The sequence below is a fragment of the Morchella sextelata genome (genome assembly GCF_020137385.1).
Source record: "Morchella sextelata strain SCLS chromosome Unknown scls_12, whole genome shotgun sequence".
In the NCBI taxonomy this organism is placed as follows: Eukaryota; Fungi; Ascomycota; class Pezizomycetes; order Pezizales; family Morchellaceae; genus Morchella; species Morchella sextelata.
The window spans coordinates 413,537-435,382 of NW_025408627.1; the positions used below are offsets into that span (position 1 = coordinate 413,537).

At 47.4% G+C, this 21,846-nt stretch overlaps 3 protein-coding genes across 3 annotated transcripts; 2 read left to right on the forward strand and 1 right to left on the reverse strand.

Moving 5' to 3' along the window:
- Window positions 1-949: 949 nt before the first annotated feature.
- Window positions 950-3,492, reverse strand: H6S33_002002 (uncharacterized protein; the record flags this gene model as incomplete). The annotated part of the gene is made up of 2 exons (XM_044833343.1): window positions 950-3,016; window positions 3,145-3,492. The coding sequence occupies 2 exons, from the start codon at window positions 3,490-3,492 to the stop codon at window positions 950-952; spliced, it is 2,415 nt and encodes an 804-aa protein (XP_044693145.1).
- A 7,048-nt stretch (window positions 3,493-10,540) lies between these two features.
- On the forward strand, window positions 10,541-12,528 carry H6S33_002003 (uncharacterized protein; the record flags this gene model as incomplete). The annotated part of the gene is made up of 4 exons (XM_044833344.1): window positions 10,541-10,544; window positions 10,618-10,691; window positions 10,748-10,905; window positions 11,073-12,528. 4 exons carry the CDS (start codon window positions 10,541-10,543, stop codon window positions 12,526-12,528), a joined length of 1,692 nt encoding a protein of 563 aa, XP_044693146.1.
- A 2,571-nt stretch (window positions 12,529-15,099) lies between these two features.
- Window positions 15,100-15,312, forward strand: H6S33_002004 (uncharacterized protein; the record flags this gene model as incomplete). The annotated part of the gene is made up of 1 exon (XM_044833345.1): window positions 15,100-15,312. One exon carries the CDS (start codon window positions 15,100-15,102, stop codon window positions 15,310-15,312), a length of 213 nt encoding a protein of 70 aa, XP_044693147.1.
- Between the last annotated feature and the right edge of the window lie 6,534 nt (window positions 15,313-21,846).

Genomic DNA, 21,846 nt, shown 5'->3' on the forward strand with positions numbered 1-21,846 from the left:
TTATATAGCCATCTAGACTCTTCGTCCGTTAAGGAATCCGTCTCATCCTGCTTTTTCGACAAACGGTACTGACTGTGAGTCTTTAATCCATCCAAGGAATGCCAGATAACCAAGGTCAAATAAATAAGTAATCTATTTCCCCATCTTCTCACGTTAACCTAAGCTACACGTAACCACCACCAATTCCCCCCGTCCATCAAGGAGGGAGCCACGAACCATTATCACACATAGGACGGCACCGGCAGACAAGATGAAAGCAAAGCACGACACATGTATTCGACTACGTGCATTCACACATCCACACCTCCACACATCTACACCTCCACACATCCACACCTCCACACCTCCATACATCCACACATCCATACAAACATGACAGCATCAAAGCAGCACAAACAGTAATACAACATTCACCAAACACAGCCCAGAGCTAAGTAATATATAAAACCACGAAGAAGAAAAAGCACTACACCAGCCCAAACATAGAACAGAACGATTAACAAGTGTGGAAAATGGGAAAACGTAGATAAAATAACCACAAGCTAACGCAGCAAAGCAACTCACGCAGCAAATAACCAAACAACACCAGTTCCTCCGTGAAAATCCATCGCAAACTCCAGTTTCAACTCCTGAACACAAGTATAAAGATAATAAAAAAAAGATAAGAATAAAAAAGAACAACAATTGCAATAAACACCTTACTAAATACCAACTAGAATCGGAAGCAAAGAAAAAAAAATATCATACCACCCGGCCCAGCCAGCCAGTCATAGGAGCTACCAAATCAATTGCAAATAAGCATAAACTCCCATCCCTCTTTAATGACCTGCGCTCTCTCTAACCATCCAAGCATGAGGCATCAAAAAATAAAAAAATAAAAAGAAACAATATAATAAAAAAATAAATAAAAATAAAACTATATAAAAGCGAATCGAATTCCGCCCAAAGCTCAAACATCACCAACCTCAACATTAATCCCCGGAAACAGCTGCCCCAGCTCCGAGAACTTTGACGCAACCCCAGCTCCAGTAGCCATACACTCCCCAAAGGCGTTGGTATCCACCTCATGCCCAAAATAGGGCAATTGCTGCTGCTGCTGCTGCTGCATCTGCTGTGGGTTACCATGCATCATCATCATCATCGCCTGATGGGTAGGCAGCAAGCTGTTGTGTACCGCGGCGTGCTGGTTGAACCCGCCCGCTATGGTGAGGGGAATCGAGCCAGCGCCAGCAGAGGTCTGGATCCCAAACTGGTGGGTAAAGTGCTGCATGATCTTTGGGTCCGCGTATGTAAAGTTGGTGTTGTTGTCCCACGCAGCCCATGAGAAGCCGTCATTGGGGGTGTGGTGGTTGACGCCGCTTAGTGGCATGCCCTGCATCAAAGAGTCCATCGTGTTTAGCTGATTATCGGCAACCTGACCCTCGCCGTCGTTGTTATTATCATCATCCTCGTTATCTTCGCTGCTATCACCGGCCTCATCCTGACAGGCCGCAGCTAAAGCGGCGGCAGTGTTGTCTCTTCCCCTCTTGCTGTATGAGGTCTTATCCCGCGGTACCTCCACATTCACCTCAATCATCCACTTCCTCAGCTCGGCCATCTCGGGCACCGAGTGCTGCTCCAGCGTGCCCGCTGATGCGGCCGCAGCCGCAGCCCCCTTTTTACCATTCTTACCACCCCGCACCTTGGGCTTGAAGTGCTGTCTCCTCAGGTGCGCAGCAGCATTGTAGTCCACGCCATATTTCTTCCCGCTCTGGCAGGCCTTGCATTTGGCAAGGAGTGTCTTCCCCTTCGAGATGTCGCAGATGACATACATCTTTCTGGTTAAAGCATGCTCTCTGTCGGTGTGACGGCGCAGCTCATGATCACCCCGGAAGCCCTCAGGATGGGCCGTGCATTTCGTGCAGAAGACGCGTGGGTGAGGGGGCCGGACATAGGTGGATTTCGTGGAGGTGCTGGGGGTCGGGGGCGTGTTTGGGTTCTTCCCGGGCTTGATGGTTGGGAGGGGGCGGGAGGCAGTGGTAGTCTTTGGTCGGACTGTGGAGACGGGATTTGAGGGCTTTTGTGACTCTGACTTTGGCTCTTGCTGTTTGACATCCATAGTAGTGTCGGACGTAGACTGAGGAGTCGGCGGTAGAGGAAGAGGACGCTGTAGTATCTCCGCTACAAGCTTCTTCTCATCCATCTCTTCGCAATTCTTCAGCTCCTGCTTCACTGCTGTGGACGTCTCCTCCTTCACATCCTCCTCCTTGGCCCTCCTTTGTTTCTTCAGCCCCGCCGAACCCGGCGAATAGTAATCAGTTAGCCCAGCCAACCCGCCATCCAGCTCCTCCGATGACCTCTTCAACACAACCTGCCCTGCCACTCTCCCCAAGTCCCCCCCAGCCCCCGCAAACCCCCCCACGCCGCACAACAGATCCCCCATATCCTCGGAGAATATGTCGCCGCCCATACTCCCCGTCGAGGAATGGACTCTTAGCATGGAGAAGCCCGCATCGCATCCACTCGCCCCGCTGCCCTGCCGGCTCATCTTATGCTGGCCAAACACAAACCGCTCGGACTCGGCAGAGCCGTGCGAGAAGCTGCGTGTGTGCTTGTTGTTTTGCGGGCTCAGGTCCAGGTCCGGGAACACAGAGTCTTCCGTGTAGCTCGATGATAGCTGCGACGACGGCTGCGACCGCATCTGTGGTGCGCTGAACGGGTTTATGGTGAGTGCCGGGTAGCCCTTGTTGGAACGGGACCCACTGAAGCTTTCGGGGCGCAGGGCCAGCGGGAACGGGTCGTCGTTCTGGAACAGGTACTCCTGGAGGGCGGCGGGCGTGGCGCCGGTGTCGAAGTCGTCGAGGCCGAGAGAGTGCAGAACTTGGTAACTGGGTGCTGTAGGGGCCGACGTGTACTGCGTGAGCAGTGGTTGCGGTGGGTCCGCCGGTGTGACGGGCACCGTGTTAATGAATTGTGTGGGGGAGCGGCCGGCGCGGAGGGCGAAGCTGTGCTGAAGGCTGTTGTGCTGCGGGTTGGTCTGTGGACGGGGATAGTAGATACTCTCAGCGCCTGATTTCCCATAATATTATACCGGAGGACCACCACCAACACTCTCTTCAAGCTTCATATGTATGGGGGAGAAACAAAAACAAGGGAGAATCATACCGAGTTTCCTCGCACCATCCGCTGGCCCCCAGCCCCACCCAGCGGTGGGAGATTCGATGTCTGCGGACATGATTCTGGCCGAAAGCCACCGCTACCACTATGATTCATACCACCACCACCGCCTATCTGGATCGCTGAGCTCCGTTGGATTGTGTTAAAATCCACCGGAGACTGTAGCTGCTGCTGCTGCTGCTGCTGGGCGCTGAGGAAGCTCTTTACGGCTTCATCAGCGCCGAGGCTAGGATTCAGTTTCTGGAACCTTGCAAACTCCCGCAGTTGGCGCTGGCTGGCTTCTTCAGCGTCTACTTGATCTACTTCTAGAACCGAGTTTACGTGAGGAGATGCCATCCGAAGGGCCGTCCGTTTTCCGAGGATGAAGAGGAGGAGGAGGAGGAGGAGAAGAGTAAGGTTGTTAGTTTACGCTGATAATGGTGCTGCTGCTGCTGCTGCTGTGTAGAAAATAATAGCCGCTAGCTAGCAATGTGTAGCTGTGAAGCTTGATACGGGGTAATTGTTTTCCCACCCCGGAGGTTATAATTGATTTTAGTTTTGATTGATTTAGTTTTCTAGTAGTACCTGAACCAGCCAGCTACAAGGGAGAAATCTAATGTTTTCACTAAATATTGATCTCTCTTTTTTGTAATTAAGAGGTTTTTTTTTTATTGGTTTGTTGTGGTGGTAGTAGTGGTAGTAGTAGTAGTAGTAGTAGAAGAAGTTGGTTTTTGATTTGATTTGATTTTTTATAGCTATGTAGTTCTACTAATTTCCTGTCAGCTGGTGATTCTTGCAAGGAAGCGGCGGTAGCGGTGGTGAGTGGAAGCCGGGCTGGGGTAGAGACAGGTAGTTAATTGGGCTGGATTGGGCAGCTGGGTTGGGTTGGGTTGGGCAGGTGGAAGGGAGGATCTGGAGGGGTACAGCAACGACGTCCTCTAGGGCAATGGCGGGGCAGGCAGGTAGGCGGATTGAACACGATAAGGAATTTGGAGCAACCAACACTTTGGGGGGTTATAAGCCCGCAATCTTTACCTGACGAGCGGGGGAAAGAGAGAAGGGAGAACTCTAGCTCTTGAAATATATATCGGTATATAGTAGTAGTAGTATAGTAAGTGGGGAAGGAAGGAGGGGAAGGGGAACGAGACAGGACGCTATGTATGGCAAATCAAAAGAAGGGAGGCCGTAGGCGCCGTTCGTCGTTGGCGATGGATGGTTCGAAAGGAAGGTTTCAAAAGTTAAGACAGAGTCGAGTCGTTGTGGGGCAGTAGTAGTGGTATACCGTGTAGTGGTGAGTGGCAGTCGTGTTCTGTTGTCGTCGCAAGCAAGCAACAGTATAGTATAGTATAGTATGAAGAAAGAGCAGTGGTATAGAAGCAGAAGCAGTATAGAAGCAGAAGTAGAAGCAGAAGCAGAAGAAGCAGAAGAAGCAGAAGTAGAAGTAGAAGTAGAAGAAGTAGTAGAAGAAGCAAAAAGCAAATGTATAAGCCAGGTATGGTACGTATGCAGTATAGCTAGTAGATAGTAGATAGTAGTAGCAATAGTAGTAGTACGTCGTGGTAGTAGTAGTAGTCAAGTAGGGGAAAAAAAACTCCCAACTTATGAACAAATCTCGGAGAATAAATAAGAAGCGTCTCAAAAAGGCCGGCCAGCCCCCAAGGGATATCCCAAAAAAGTAAAAACCCTCAAACAGTTTTATGTGTGTGGTAGTTTGGTAGTGGTGTTTGGGGGGGGGGGGGGGGTGTGGCAGTGGGAGTAAGAGGGTATACGGTAGCTAGCTAGCCAAAAGTTGGAGCCTCTCTTTCTTCTTCCCAGAGTCGACATCTCTCACTGGCACTCTCTGCACTCTCTCTCATAGCATGGCTACACCACTCCCACCCTCACTCCTCCCCAAGACAAGACGTAAGTACACCTTTTTGTCAGCCTACCTCTAGATTGCCTGCCTGCCTGCCTGCCTGCCTGCTTTCTTGCCCGCTCCGCTTTCCGCCATGCCCCCCAGCCCAGCCCAGTACAGTGCAGTGACAGATATGACGGGCCCCCAAGCAACCGTTCCTTCCCTGGCCAAAGCAAAAAAAAAAAAAAGAGAAGGGAAAAAAAACCTGTGCGTCCTGGCTGGCCTACCTACCTAGGTGCGCACCTGGGTGTGTATGTGTGCAACCACCACGACCACCACCACTACCGCAACCACCACAGCGCTGCTGGAGTACAGTACCTGTATTCGCGCCAATCACGGGCAGCCAATGGATCGAGGCGGACACTGCTGGCATTGGCTGATTGGGCGGGACTGCCGACGGTGTGTGTTCCGCCTGGTAGGCGCAAAGAAGGCGGAGGTTCGACGACGACGAGGGGTGGAGGGGGGGGGGGGGGGGGGGGATGGGCGAATGGGGAGGGGGGATTGTGTTTTACCCTGGGTTTTTGCTTTGCTTTCTTGTTTGGAGGATGGAGGGAGAGAGTGTTGACGAGAGTAGCTAGCTAGCTAGCCAGCTTGGGGTGGAAGGGTGGATGGAGAGATACGACTCACTTGCTCACTCACCCCATTGCCAATGGGACTGTGGGATGGGTGAGGGAACATGGGATATCCTGGATAGACAATGTCATACAGGGACTTGTCGAGTTCAAGAAGTAAGATGAATGGACGTAAGTGGGTAGAAGTTGCATTTACTTGTTCGTTGTAGACAGTAGATACCAGCGCTCTAACTACTTGTGGATATATGTACTCTACTGTAGCTAATAAGTAGTAGAGCTGGCTAGAGAGCTGCTCAATTCGTTCGTCTACATGTTCATGGAGGATTGCAGCTGTCCAATTCATGGATGGGACCGGAAGTGTACTAATTGCAGTATGTCTGTAGAGGAGAGGAGAGTACCTACCTACTTTACGTAGCGAGAGCATGGCCGTTCTCTACTGTTACCGTGCCAGTGGCAGGTAGAGTACATGGAGTAACGTTCCTGCTGTATGTAACTGGATGTATGTAGTAGTAGTACTCGTAATCTCCTCTGCACACTCTCCTCTCCTCTCTTTCCTCTAACTTCCCTGCTCTCTCTCTCTCTCTACCGGTGCACCGTTCTCTTCGCACTCCAGTACTACGTCTCCAGAGCCTCATTCACACTCACACTCACACTCACACTCACACTCACGCTCACCTCCCACTCACACCCTCACTCACGCTCGCTCACTCACTCACTCATTCACTCACGCTCACCCATGATGCCCGATCTCTGTCCGCGTTGGTGCACGCGCGCATCACCAGAACCAGAAACCCAATTCTGCCTTGCGTCTTCCCAGCTAGCTGCTCTGTCTGTTCTAGTGCTTCCACTTCCACTTCCACTTCCACTTCCACTTCCACTTCCACTTCCACTTCCACTTCCACTGCTGTGCTGCAGGGTTCCCCGAACAGGAACACCGCTCACCCTCACCACCGCTCAATCGGGATAAAAAACGCAGAATGCAAATGAGGACACTCATAATGTAAAGTAAACCGCGAACCATGTCCTCTTGACAATTACATGTTATGTATGTATGTAGGCAGCTACATACATACATTATGTAGACATATGTAAACCTGCCATGCACTCACGATCCAACCATTCCATACGTCCTCACCATCCACCCACCTAATTGCACCACGGGCACCACCGACGAACAGAACAGTAGAACAGCCTCTGCTTGCGCGCGCGGGAGCGAGCATGTGCGCATAGCTCCGCATCCGCACCCGCATATGCACCGCACCCTCCTTCCCCGGGTTTACCAGCTCGAGGGCCATTCATGGATGAGCATGAGGCTGGAACTGACTGACTGAAGTGCCAGCACATCAGGGTGGGTGGTGCTTCTTCTTGTTCTGCTTCTCTCTCTCGCTAAGAGGAGCTGTCACTGTCACTGTCCTGCCCCCCCCCCCCCCTTCTTCTGTTCTGCTCGACATACCCCCTCCCATTGAGACACACCCCTTCCCATCGAGAAGTACCCCTCTACACACCCACCCCTCCTCCGACCCCTCCTCGCCCAAGCCGGACCATGGCGCCGGGCCTTCTGGAACAAAGGTGTGGATTTGGAACTTGGCGATGGCTACGTAGCTGGCTAGCTAGCTAGCTACTCTCGCTGAGAGGGGTGAAGCAGTGAAAGAGGCAGGATTTCCCCATCCTATCCCACCCGGCCTGACATCTGTGTTTGTAGAACAACACCGGCAAGCAAGTTACGTACCTCTCTGTCTGTATGTACCTTTCTCAAAAGTATCGTTGCACAAGCACAAGACAGGAGCCGGAAGTTCCAACTCCCCATCCCCGATACTCTACCCAAGACATACATTATTATTATACATACATAGAAACCGGGCACGGCCGGGCCCCTCCAGATACATATGACAGATCAGGGACATTGCCTTTGTGGTACTCCGCACATGCCACTGTTGCAATCAAACGGCTTGTCCTCCGGGTGGACAATGACAATTGCAAGGTATTGCAAGGTACTACATACATGTAGTTACAGAAGTATTGTGCATCGACCACTAATCACGACATGCCTTCGATCCCCCTCTCGTCTTGTATTGTCTTGTCCAAGGCTATGAGAAATGCTCTACCTGCTCTACCTACATCGTGAACCATGCAACATTGCACTATACTACGTAGAGCACCAGTCGACTCATACTCATATCACAGTCTTGCAAGTCTGTGTATCATAGCTACATGTGTACATATATATAGTATTACATAAGAACTACTCTTCCATACGTTTACAAGAGTTTACAAAAGTTGACACTCCCGAATCGGAGCCCCGATCGACCCGGCCCCCGGCCATGACAGTGCACTCCCGCTCACGTGGCTGTCTTGACCATCATATCGCCCAGTCAGGCCGGTCAGCCTTTGGGTTTAGTTGAGCACTCATCTACCTACAGCTACACCGCACCGTCTAAGAGCTACAGAAGGCAGGCAGGCATCCAACATCCACCAGCCGGGCCGGCCGGAGAGTTTCTCCAAAAGGGCATGCACTAAACACAAAACACTTACTCTAGAGTACTTCCCTTCGTATCTGCCCAGTGCAGTTCGGTTCCCATAGTTAGCAGCCAGCTGGGTGGCGGTGCACTGCAGCGTAGAGTATATTTACATAACGGAGAAAGGCGGGGTGGAGGGTCTCAGTTGATTATATTAGGTTTAGTTTCGTTTTTTTTTTTGTTTTTTTGCGGGGGGATCGATATCTGGGGGAGAGAGGGAGATGCGATATCTCGGATCGGGGGTATATTTTTACATGTATGATGTAGGCAGGTTCAGATGAGAGAGGGCCCCAGCACAGGAGGAAAGTCAGAAAGAGGTGGAGGAGTAAGAAGAAGTGGTGGGGAGCGAGCTAGGGTAGACCTGGGATCGAGGGTGCACTGTTGATTTGCGAGATGAGACAAGACGAAACTGAGGATTGCCAAATCAATCTTCGGTACAGAAGTGTGATGTGATTGATATATTGTGATATGGGATATGGTAAATATAGTGTGGGTGCATGTAGTGAGAATGAGTGAGGAGTGAGTGAGTGAGTGAATGATTGAACGAATGAACGAATGAACGAATAAATGAGTGAGTGAGTGAGTGAGTGTGATGGCCATCATATCAGTAACGTTTCCTCACTGTAATACTCTCAGCCCCGTTTCCGATATTTTAAAGTCCGGGCAGTAGAGTTATACATGTCTTTACATACTTTACATGCAATTGCAATCTACATTGTATTATTATCTACATATCACAAAGACCGATCAGAGCCTCGGCCTCTCGTATCACAATCGCACTAATACAGACCCACGAAATCACTACCAGTACAGGACTGCGGAATTTAGTACATAATACGGAGTTAAACGGGCATTACAAAAAGAACACCGTTATATATACCAGTACTGTATTCTTGCTACATTACTAGCGCATTAACGGTTATACTGTAGATATCTACATCTCCCCAATCCATGAAGTCCCCAACCCTCCCAAACCCGCCTACCTAGAGTACACCACCCCCGATGGCGTCGCCACCCTAGTTGAGTATACTAGCCAGCTTATAGCGGCTTCACAGACAATCACTCGCTCACAAACGCAATTTCCGCCCTTCCTCCAATCACAGCACGGGGACAGCCAGAGGAGATAGGTAATACGTTCAGAGCTAGCTAGCTATAGCATGGATAAGTTTATGTCAGCACCATCAGCATCATGCAAGGTCGACATGTCAGCGGAAGCAGCGGCATAATGAAAAAAATAAAAGAATAGAGGAGATCGAGGAGGAGGAGGAGGAGGAGGAAGAAGAGGTGCCGGAGCCGGCGCCCAGGAGGCATGGGCAGTCAGGTGCTCGCGGAGTGGGTTAGGATGGATGGATGGATTTCCTGTATCGGTCCCATGGGTTTTTTTCTCTTCAACTTCAACCGAACATTTGTTTGGCATGAGCTTAAGCTTAATCCGCATGTCCCGCGCGCCGCACGTCCCAGTGATAAGCGAAGGCGGGAAGGGGAAAGGAAAAAAAATGGATAATGCTCCGCCTGATCGAGGATTTCGATTGTCTCTGATATGGGTATGCCTGGAGAACCCTTCATCCTGATTCTAGACTGCTGGCTAAAATGGGAATCCTTGACCGGGTTTTGGGGTTTTAATTACCTCGATTGCTACCTGAGGTTTCAGCACGAAGTAAATACACACAACTGAGGCCTAGGTTGAGCACCTTCCTTCTCTAGCCCGCTGCCTGTCGCCTATGTTCAGTACGGCGAGTCGGGGGTCGAAGGAGCGATTGTTTGTTTGTTGAGAGCGATATATAATTATCAAGAAACAAACTGCAGGTAAAATTAACGACCATTAATACAATGCGGGTGGCGGTGGTAATTCCCAGGGTCGAGTAGAGGAGTCGAGTACCTTGTAGGTAAATACGGTACATGTAGAGTAAGCTCATGCTCAAGTGTCAACAAAAGTTCCCCTGTAAACTGCATTCATTGGATCCGCGAGCGCTGGATAGCTGAAAGATCAAAGGTAGATGGGGCCAGGGTCATGCTTGCCATGAGAATGCTGAGTAGAGCGTAGCTACCTACCTACATACAATATAATGTAGGACCGTTGTTATTAGAGTATCTAGCAAAATAAAAGTAACACCCGTACTGCACTCGAGATAACATAATCCAATGTCTGCATGCACAGTACAGTAGACCGCGAGATGAATCCGCAGGCAATCTGCTCCAAGCGCCTGAACAGAGCCTCAGCATATTATTAGAAATCCAACAAGGATTTTTTCTTCTTTTGTGCGGCGCCGCCTGGTCGCCCCAACATACATATGGCTATCATCCTTCCTTACTTGCCATTGACGATGGAAACGAGCTCATTCTCATTCTTCTCTTCTCCTCATCCCCATACGTGTACCCGAAGTCCGCCAGCGTAGTATAGTCTCAATCTTGTAACGCGCAATATGAGTTAGTAAATCCAAACCCCTTTGACTTGAACTCTGCAGCTACCCGTCGTACTGACCATGTGCACCTCGTCCAGCTACACGTTGGAGTCTTGATAAGTTCCCAACCTTCCCGTTGATTCAGACTGGAAGGCACAAGACAAACGCGGTGGTAAGTTATAAGCGATCAATGGTTCTGGGGGGCGCCTGAATTGATGCCCCATATAGATTGCGAATGGGTCCTCGGCGCCAGTAGTAGACGACACCAGCAGCGCCCTTCAAGCCACCACCACCACCACTACCACCACCACCCCCGAACCATTAAGCCCACTCCGATGTTTTCGGGAAGATTGTGGAAGCTATTTCACGGATGATGGTTTATACAGGTACGTTTCCCAATTAAGAGTTTAGAGAGCTAGCTCGGACCCGGCCTCTATTAGTAGCTACTAGCTACTACATCCATACATGTAGTTACATCTAGTAGTACTGGTAGTAGCATTAGTACTTTCGGTCAGATGTAGATGTGTTGACGTTTCCCCCATTGTCTGATCAGAGAACACACCAAGATTTGCCGTATCCCAACCAGACGCTACCACTGCGCATTCACCAAATGCGCCGAGAACTTCACCGCCTCCAGCATCGACGCCTTTATCCGGCACCAAGCGACGCACCGGATCTGGTACTGCGAAGTAGAAGTTTGCGCCTTCAGGAAACGCGAGAAAGCTCTGAAGCATGTGACAAAGCACCACAAGTCAGAAGAATCATTGAAGGTCACCTGGCTCCCGGTGCCGCCGAGGAATTTGAAGAAGGATGTAAGGACTTGCCTGAATATGGGTGTAAACCTTGACCTCGGCGACTTTTTGACCCAGTTTACCGGTGGAGGGGCGTTAGGTAGGCAGGCAAGTGCGCTGCTGAGTCCCCGTGATAATGGAGGTGTGGATATCAATGGTGTTGCAGAGTCTCTGCAAACAGCAGTATTGGCACATGTGCTTGGGCAATTGAACATGCTAGGGGATCTACTGGAGCATCAATCGCTCTCACCTAGTGCTGCTGAACACGCCCAGATAGTGCAATCTCTTGATAGGATACGTGATAGATTGGGCGCCAGAGAACAAAGGAACGGATTCCAGCTCGGCTGGAATGCAGGCTTTGGATTTCAAGCCGGTCCCGAATCGACTTCTTCTCGAGGCATCAACAGTCCGGGGATTCGATACGAGATTGGAACAATCTCGGTGGACCGTAGCGTTCCGGCTGCGCCCCAGATGTCCCCAACCAGTGAGATGGTGATAGGACGGGAGTTTCTTCCAAACATTGAAAGCGAGTCCGAGGATGATTCCGATGGAGATATCGAGGCAGAATCGAGTGCCGCGCCGACCATGGAACCCCAACAGGAAGCACACCTCGAAAAGGACCAGCAAATCAAGTATTTCGAACACTTACAGAAGTGTTGTATTGAGGCCGCATTCACGTTTTACAAACAACACAAGTCACACCTCGATACCATCAATGATAGGAGTTCAAAGCCGCTCTGTATAACCGCCAAACGCGAGGAAATCACAAGCCCCACCGATCTCAGTCTACCGCACTGGACACACCTTCTTCGGCGAATTAGTGATGCCCGAGGGTTGCAGAGGGACATGGTGTCGAGGATCGAGTCTTTTAATGGTGATATCTCACCTGTGGATGAGATACAGCATGCATTCAAGAAAGAGAAAGTAAAGTCAGACAGAGATCTTTTGGCGTTGATTCAATTGACGAGGAATTTTTGCTGGCAACTGAAGGACTGGGAGAGATGTAAGCTGTTGGACGATCTCTATGGGATAGTTGAGAAGGATATCAAAGACTTAAAGTCTATCAAGAGGAAGAGCTCACAGAGAGAAGGAAGGCCACAAAGGCCGGGGCTGTATAATCCAATGCGGTCATCACAAAACAACGACGGAATACGGAACGGCCATAGACCATCAGCAACGTGGCCACGGCTTCCGCCAGGTGAAGAGGTCGAAGCGTAGGCGTAAGTACTACGTGGAGGATAGTTTAAAGCGCTTGTCTTTGGGCGTTACTGGTACGGATTATTTGCTGATTATTATTTATTTCGTTAATATTCACTTTCGACATATTGCGTTTTCTCTTTCTTTGTCTAATATTGCTGGTTGGATCTAGAGAAGGGGGGGGAAGGGGGGTTGGAGTTAATTCGATCCTACGACTGATCTTCAATAGCTATTTGGCAAAAATCTGTTTTAGACTCTAGCTCGGTATTTGCTCTGTGGTGTTGATTGTGCCCGCTCGTTTTTTTTCTCTTTTTTTTTCTTTCTTTTTTTTGCCTTTTCAGAGTTCTGTACTCGATTGATTTCAGAGGGATTCAAGTCTTCTGTGACTACTGCATTTCTTATGTCAACTAGTACTACATCATTTTATACACGAGTTAACTTCATCGATCCAGAGTACACATATGTCTGTTGGGCTTTATGGAAAATACTAAGAGCTTTATGAAATGTATAAGCACGATCTTCATAGTCTTCTCAATGCTTCCCTTTAGGGTGACACCGAGGTCTTATAGTCGTGCACGTGGCTAGAAATAAGTCTGGCTAGCTAGCTAGACTGGAGGTCGAGCGTTTCAGCCTGAGATATATTTGCAACTTATTGTGGGCCCATTGCGCTAAGCTTTACTGAATGTTATAAATAGAGCAAGTAGTACGAGCAAATTGAAAGGGTACGGCGGAGGCGGAGAGACGTCAATGCTGGATCGGTTATATTAATGAAGGCGTTCGAATCTCAAGCCATATATATATGCTAGAGCTTACTCGATATTGTTGGTGACGTTTCTAGCTGCAAATCCCAATGCTTAAAAGTGGCTAATAGCGCAAATACATGTATGCAATATGTGTCTTCTTAAAATGACATCATGTATAACAACTTAGAGTACTTCATAAGCTACATGGGCGTACTCAATATTGTTGAGAGTATAACTTACACGTTTCCCCGGTATCACCGTGGCCGTATATACATGTATATATGGTATACCACATATTGTAGTACCTCATTTTAACTACATGCACATATGTAAATTGAGTTATAGGTTATAATTACATGTAGTACATGAACTTTAGATCAAACTACATACATTATACATGTATTTGAGCCGACAGTAAAGCTGTCCCGCTGTACTGGTGTTAGGACTTCAGTTCTAGTCAGCAATGCCCCTCTTCCCCATATCTTAGGACAATTAAGGGATATATAGAATCAGGTCACATCAGCAAAGCAGTTGTCTCTTCATCTTTGACAGTCAGCGCTCCAGCAGCTAGCAGCTTGTCAATAACCGACGTTCATCCTTTCATTATTCATGGATCGCCTTTGTACCAATGGGCCCAAAGACGTCCCTTGTCAGTTTTAAGCCGGTTTGTGCCATGGCCGGAAGGTCCGAGCTAGGTGTCAGGACTGCATACTTTAAGAAGGGCCTTGATAAAAGAAAGCCTAAGTTCCTAATCGCAGCACGCGTCGAGGAATCTATCTAGTTATGACTGTAAAATTATTTTTATGATAGCACCTTGCTGCTCATGGCGTTGGAGTTGGGCTAACTGAGATGCGGAATCGATACTTTGATCGAATAAGAACGTACAGAACCTTGAAATAGTAGAACAGAACAATATCCAAAAGCCCAGTCTAGGCTACCCCTTTCTCAGAACATGGATTCGAATGTAAACTGTACTGCCACTTATCTTTAGGCAAACGCGGCGCAGGGATGTAAAATTCCTCCCCTGACCTGCTGCATTGATGGATTAAGATCTGATATCTTGCTGGCTGTGTGACGGAAAGACGAATGTCTTCGGCTCACGGCGAGTAACCAACTCAATTGAACTTAACAGTATGCAGGGAATTATACAGTGAGACATTCATCAGGCGGGCCCGTTTCATGGATCATGGCCGACGATTCGTTGACCCTTTGATCGATTGGTCGATAGGCCGGAACTTATATTGCCTAGGCAGCTATATGTAACAGGTTGTAACACTTCCCCCATATATCAGTCGAAGAATGCGGCTGCCTTCTATCTTTTCTCTTTTATATACTCTAGTCCTTTATCAGCACCGTAGCTAAGCCTATTTAAGGTAATGTTTACAATATAGATCAGAGCAGTTCGCATTGAAGCTAACTCATTACACCTTGCGATGCAGTATCCGACAACCTGCGCACAAAATTAGGCACGGGGAAGAACAAAATTAATTCATCGATATGTCTATCATTTTTACACTAAAACGTGCACTTACGACCTCCTGCGGGCAGTGCTTACCTGCATACCAACGGCCAGCCTGCAATTGTATCAACCAGTACTACCCGCCTCTTCGTGTATAGAAGACTCGCCTGCGTATATATAGTGTGCTGCCTTATTTGAGGTTTTGATTCTTGGAAAATTAATTAGAGTTTAACTGTAGGCACGGTATAACTATATCAACATATACACTACGGCAGCAGCAATCGGTACGTAACTCAGTAAATATCACGCGATAATAGGAGGTTGAGGTATAAACAACTTGATGTTCTTCTTTACTATCCTGTACTAACCAGCCGGAAGCTATCTACAGGAATGTCCGAAAAACACACATCTCTCGCCGACCTCCATTCAGAAAATGGAATCGCTGAAAACAACGGTGATATGGAGAGAAATGATTCCTGGGAAAACCAAAATGCGATGAAAGTTCCGCAAAGATCAAACTCGATGCCTGAAGCTATGAGAAGATATCTTGGGCAAACACCAGACGAAGAGGGTGTAGTGGTATATTCGAGGTCTCGTGAATGATTGGGGATATCTATATCCGAATATAAATATGGTATGTTTCTCAAAACCACATATACAGGCTGCACGTTATTAAACAGCTTGGGCAAATGGATTAAGGCGTTAACCAATGAATCATAGGTAGCTGGGCTACTCTTATATAGATATCTAGATGAAAATTATTTGGTTTGCGCGCGTGGTTACTCTTAGTTCTAGTTTTGTTTCTTTCCTTATATCTACATATTTTAATCTACGAACCGAAAGTGTATTTGTGTTATGCTACATACATGTGTATGCATGTATTTTCTTCTATACTACGACATGTCGCCGTCTCTGCACAGCGCTGAATGTATACTCCTACCATAAGAATACGTCAATATATGCTTAAACCCACTTCAATTCACGATCTATGATTCCGGATGCAAAGTCACATCTTCCAAAGACCCCGCCGGCTGAATCTTTAAGCTTTTCGGCATGTGTACATACGTATATACGTATATATACCCAATCAAAACTTCTCTGTGCGGTCTATTCTATCAAAGATAAAGCCTCCAACCGGCAGTTGGAATTTGGGTGTCCAACGATGACTGCAGTGAGCAAGGTATCAAGAGCATATAAAATTGCAATTTATGATGATATCCTGAGGCGGGTGAGGGGTCCAAACATATCCCTCAATGATATTTCTAGACAGCTTTAGACGCTGGCTACAGGTTCGATGGTCGTACAGCATCGTGCTCATTCCACGTGGTTGACAGGGTTCAAGGTAAAGCGAGTTGCTCACGTTGCTGCCACGTTTTATGAGCCTCTTTTCTAGAACATGTGGGATTGGATAAGTAAGGCGCTATGCGCTACGCACTGATCTGAACCATTCAGAAGTTAGGGACTAGTTCTTCCTAACAGGGCGGTACGTGCTTCTCCTTTCCACTTAGACCTCACATGTACCGAAAATTAAATCCTCTTTGAATTGACTCGGAATCTGTTTCGCTCTTTGACAAGGCTTGCCTCTCTCTATCTCCTCGATCGAGAGCGATACGGGCCTCATCTTCTCTAATTGACCGGGAATTACGTTCGATTTTTATGTCAGCCTACAAACAAGATCATTCGGTGTGTGCCCCAGATTCTTACTCCAGGTTTTCCCAGGGTTGAAATGTCCAGAAAGGCAATAGATCGAACCCGGGCTGTGCATGCAGTGCTTACCAACTAGAGTTAATGAGTCCAGGTACTTCAATATATCACACAAGATTGCTCGCCATTTGGTTCGACCACTCACACTAACCACCAGTAAACATAGAGGCTGCCATGTTTACGGCGATCCCGACCCCTCAATCCTGACTCTATCAAAACCAGTCGTTATGCATACTCATGGGTTCCTTCAGAGCGTCCGAGATGAAGGTCACTAAAATATTAACCTCTCAGACCCAAGCCCCTTTTGCGCGTTACACAGCCCACGGCTGGATGATCCTTTCAAAAACGTGGAAAGTTCCATGAGATTGAGCACGCACGTCAGAGAGGTTTGGGAATGTCAACAGAAACATGTCCGTGAACTGTGATTCAAAACCGGTTCATGCGGAGAAAGCCACATGGCTGTGTGAAACCATGCAAGTAAGCACGGCATCTCAGACATGGAAACATCGACTAGCTAGAGTTTAGGTACCTCGAATTTTCCGATACAATACACATATTATTCCGAGTATTCCCAACTAACTCTAGGCGTAAGTGGTTTGTTCCAATACCTGGCTAATCAAAACAGCCCCTCCTGTACATACTTTTGTTCAAAGGAGGAAGACGCCAAACATAGCCAAGTGTATGGACTTCATGTTAGGCACCTCTACCACTATCATTTATGATATAAATCGCAAGATACGATTAGATCATGGACGCCGAATTGCCGGAATTGCCAGCGTCCCATACCAGGGTTAAGATCTAAGAATCTAAGTATAAGGTAAATTTGGATTTACTTACTCTCACAGCTAGCTGAGCAACTCAGTACTCTGGCTTATGCAGTGTTAGAGCTAACCAATCAGGCATGTCAAAAGCGCAATCGATGAGTTAAAAACAAGGCGTGCCAAAATGGTAGGCTTGATCGAGTGATATTTCATGACTACATACATACATCGAATGATCAATGCTTTTGATCGAGATTAATTTTGGAGCTATCTAAGATCAGGGACATAAAAAAAAGACTGAGAACTTCCTTGGCGTAGCCTTCTTTTCTCTCCTGGTCGTGGTGAAAACCCTATTTAGGCTACTTTCCTATCATTCTTCGACACATCTCCTTTTTTTTTCTTTCTTGTTGGTGAGTGAATCTAAGAGCCCTGTACGAGGCGTATAACTTCAGGATCTAACCGTATGGTACGAGTTAGATACAATGATAAAATTTTACATGTTGATAACCTACAAGGTTATATCCGTAGTCATGCAATGCAGGAGAGCCGGAGCTTCCGTAGACAATCACATGCAGGATCAAGGCGACTTTTGTATACGAATGACAAGCAGGACTATGTGGGTAGACAAAACATGATGTATCTGCTGTTAGCTACTGATTGATACAGCCTCGTGGTACTCCAATACTAAATTTTTGACTTGGATAGCACTGGGGAGAACGCTAGGGTTATACTCAGCGAGAAATCTCACCTGGGCTCACGGACGCCGTACCCGGTGACTGCTTCATTGGGAATTTGGTAATTCATTGACCCTAGATCTCTCCTCGAGGGTGCATAAATCCTTGGTCTATGCTAACTACATGTAGCCAGCCTACCAATCTCATAATCGCGATGATCAATCTTTGAGGAGTATCAAGAGCTAGAGACTCCATACGATATAAATGTGGGGGATAATTAGCCCTACATACGCTCTCACCCCAGACAGCCATGTGGCATTCCAACGAAAACCAAGCCTTCTGATTCACTTTAATTTACCGATTCTAGAAGACAAGGCTACGCGGTCCTAGGTACCAAGACATGTAAGTAAGACGTAGAAACCTCTCTGCGCGTTGAACGGTTTACTTTCCGATGGTATCCGTTCTTCTTACCAGGGAAAGGGATAAGAGATCTAGGATTTGAATTAAGACAAGGTACTCGATGAGAACGCGCCGCCGGCGTGCGGCACGACAACCCCTGACTTAGGTCAAGTAGATCTATGGCATTTGATTCATCAGAAGGGAGAAGGGCGTCGTCAAAAATGTGAAACCTTTATTACATCTATTGATGTCGTCGATGAATAGCTTCTAAGGGAGGGTAGTGGGCTTATTTTAAGCCCCAAGATGCAAGAGAGGAAGCCTTCAAATATCTTGTTCTGGAGTGGACGCCTTGCACAGTACTGCACTACCTGGATACCCGGTCCCTAATCGATTGCATGATGATTGGCTTATATCTGTCGAGGAGGATTCATATGGCTCCGATTAGAGGACATGCTGTGCCGCAGAATAACCTTGTACCTCACGCTGTTGGAAGAGCAGACAGTTCAAGGTATGTAGAGTAGAGACGTAATTAAAGTATCAATGCATCGAGGTCTTTTAGAGCCCATGTGTCTACAAAACTACTACTCTCAAGTAAGGCTCCGTGAGCTCTCGCCGACCTAACCACCATGGGGAATCGTGCATCATTATTCTGCGCGTATGTACGCCCTGCGCTTCATTTGAATGTGGAACAGGTAGGTTTTGAGATTCTAATTGTGACTTACTCTTCTTCTGTTGAAAATTCGACATTAACAACGTAATTGATCCACTGTCCCTGTTTTTATGATGAAATCATCATTGTTATATTGCACTCACAAAAGAGTTATGTAGCCTAGATTATTAGGATACCCGATTAGGATATCTTTCTACTATCGCCAATTGGGGAGCAGCAGTGCAACTCAATTGCTGAGCCGATGACTGATAGGAGTGCAAAATTCCAAGCGGAGAGCCTCCGTAATGATAGGTTTATTGGACGTATGCCAAAGCTCGCACGTTCAACGGAACGGAGAGGCTCCGGAGCTGGCCGCTGACTCTTAATGGTGATACATAGATCTTGGGTACAGACAATAGAAAACCCAAAATCCAGGTACCTACATACATACATACTTCATTCAAGCCCTATATGAAATTACCTGTCAATGTCCAGTACAGATACTGGGTGTAACATCTATGTTGAGTATGTACCTACTCTAAGTATATACTACAGTGGATCAGCTTACATGTAGTTTCCCCGTTCATGATCTGGCGAGTGAGCCTCGGGGCCATTTAGAACCTAACTGCCCCGGAAATTCGGATGAATAAGGCAAGATGGATGGAGGAACAGAGCCTTGTCGGGAGCTCTTCTATTCGTTATGTAACTCAGTGACCAGATATATGTATAGTTTACATACTCAAGTCAGTTGTCTCACTCAGTTATTCTAAGTACTCATTATTATACAGTGTAGGCAGGCTCAAATCCCTCCGGCCGCTCCGGAAAACCCGCTGTCTAAGCACACTTCTTCTGAATCTAGTGCAATTTGTATCCCGTGCTCATGTACTTTGAATAAGCAATGTCCTCACCGGCGTTTCGATGATTTTCAAAAGATTAGAAGATAGATTTAATTTCCCGACGTCCTCCAATTGCCAAGAAGCATGATAACTGTGCTTCCGGGGGCTCTGGGGGTTCGTTCAGCTAGGTGCAAGGTTCATAATAATTCAATGATTCATGTAGTCTAGAACAGATATTACACGTAACATTTATCGTGTACCGTTTGGTTTGGAGGCCTTCCAGAAGGCAAAGCTTATTTTTGGATGACAGAATCGTCGCAAGTGTTCGAACAGCTAGGCACAGGCGAACATCCATTCGCGTAAATAAGGTTCTTAATATGTACATGTAGTCATTCGATCGTGTGGTAATTTTTCGCTACCCCAGACGGTGGCAAGTCCAGCAATTAATAGATAGAGTAGTGAGGGAGGGGGAGGGGAACGAGCCTGTGGATGTGGAGGTGCATCAGCAGCAGTAGTGCAGAGACGCAAAGTATGGGCTGGGTTGGAGTTGTTGAGACTGGTTTTGTAGAGTATGTACCTACTGGAGTACTACTCTACGTGACAGTATGTATTACCATGATTAGGAGTTGAACTTAGAATTCTTAAGCAACTTTCTGTACGCTCACGACGGGTAATTCATCCTTGAGCCCCAAAATCATAGAGTAAAGCACTGGACAGTCTGCACCCAAGTAGAGTACCACACCGTACTCTACCGAAGTTACATGCAATTAGCCGGCAAACTACATGTATGTAATTGCAATGTAGTGTCTGCGCTGTCTGGCTAACAAGACGACGACGTTGGAATAGGCTTCAACCTCAAGGCTGATATTGTCCTTCTGTTCACGGGTCTCTGTACGATCCGTACAGCGTACATACAACTGTACTTTATTAATATGATCGCTTTTTGATCATGATGAAATCTCCAAATAGGTTCTCCTAGCCGGTAGGGACAATGACGGATGAGGCGGCTTTGATACCTCTCCATTGTATGCCCGTTTGAGAGTGTTCAAACAGGAAGTCACATCTAGTTTGAGGCTGAGAAATTTGGTTCATGAACGGGCTAATACCAGTACTCCGATCGTCACTTTCACTCAGTTTGGGTCCCATGAGCTGCTCATCTGGTCGAAAGGCGCTAGCAAGCACAGAAGAGAGGTGGCTAGACTACCTGTACGTACATGATCCAGGTCACAATTCTTGGAAAGATGACTACTGTAGGTAGGTGCAGCCATATTCTCAGCCTCCTCTTCGAACCTCGTTTTTGCAATTTGAGCCAGGTCATCTTTCACCAGCACAGGAACGTACAGCAACAGCAGCACAGCCCGCTCACAACTTAGCTACTTGCACCTACTGCGTCAAAGTGGATCCATAAAACAGTGAAACAGCAGAGCAATTATGGGTGCCAGGTTGTAAAACTCAGACGTGTGTAAGTACATGTATGTGGAGTGCATACAGAAAGAAAAAAAACGATATGCATCAATTGCTGATAGTATTTTCTGGCTGATGGTGCAGAGAGGATCAACGACCGGAGTTTAATCGACTTGCTAAACTAAACGTTCTTTATGATTTTGATTCATCTGAGTACCCACATCTACATAGGCACTATCATCAGTTCACCAGGCATCACCTCGAGCGATTGTGTTGCTACAACTGATTTTGATGCCCAGGTCTCAGGTGAAACGTCGCTGTGAAACTCAGTAACCGAAAGATGATGCCGTTCCATCTGAGTACGCGGTATATAATGCTATTGTGCATACATAAATTCACAAACGGGCCACAGAGCCACAAAAGATGATTGGTTCAATTCGGGATCCGGATGTCGCACAGGGTCCAAAAAAAAGGTCTGAACTAATTCCAAGGTAGGCTGATGATGTACCACTAGCAGCGAAAAGGAGCAGACAGACAGAAGCTTATCGTCCTCCCCCTCCAGCTTCCCCATCCCTAATTAAGAGAAATCCTGCGCATGTTTATTTGGTTATGAAAACCATAAAGCTACTGAAAGTCTGCTCGGGACTGCTCTCTGCAGCGACTCTACTTCGTCTTCGACTCTAGCAAAATTATCAATTCGCACTGCGCTC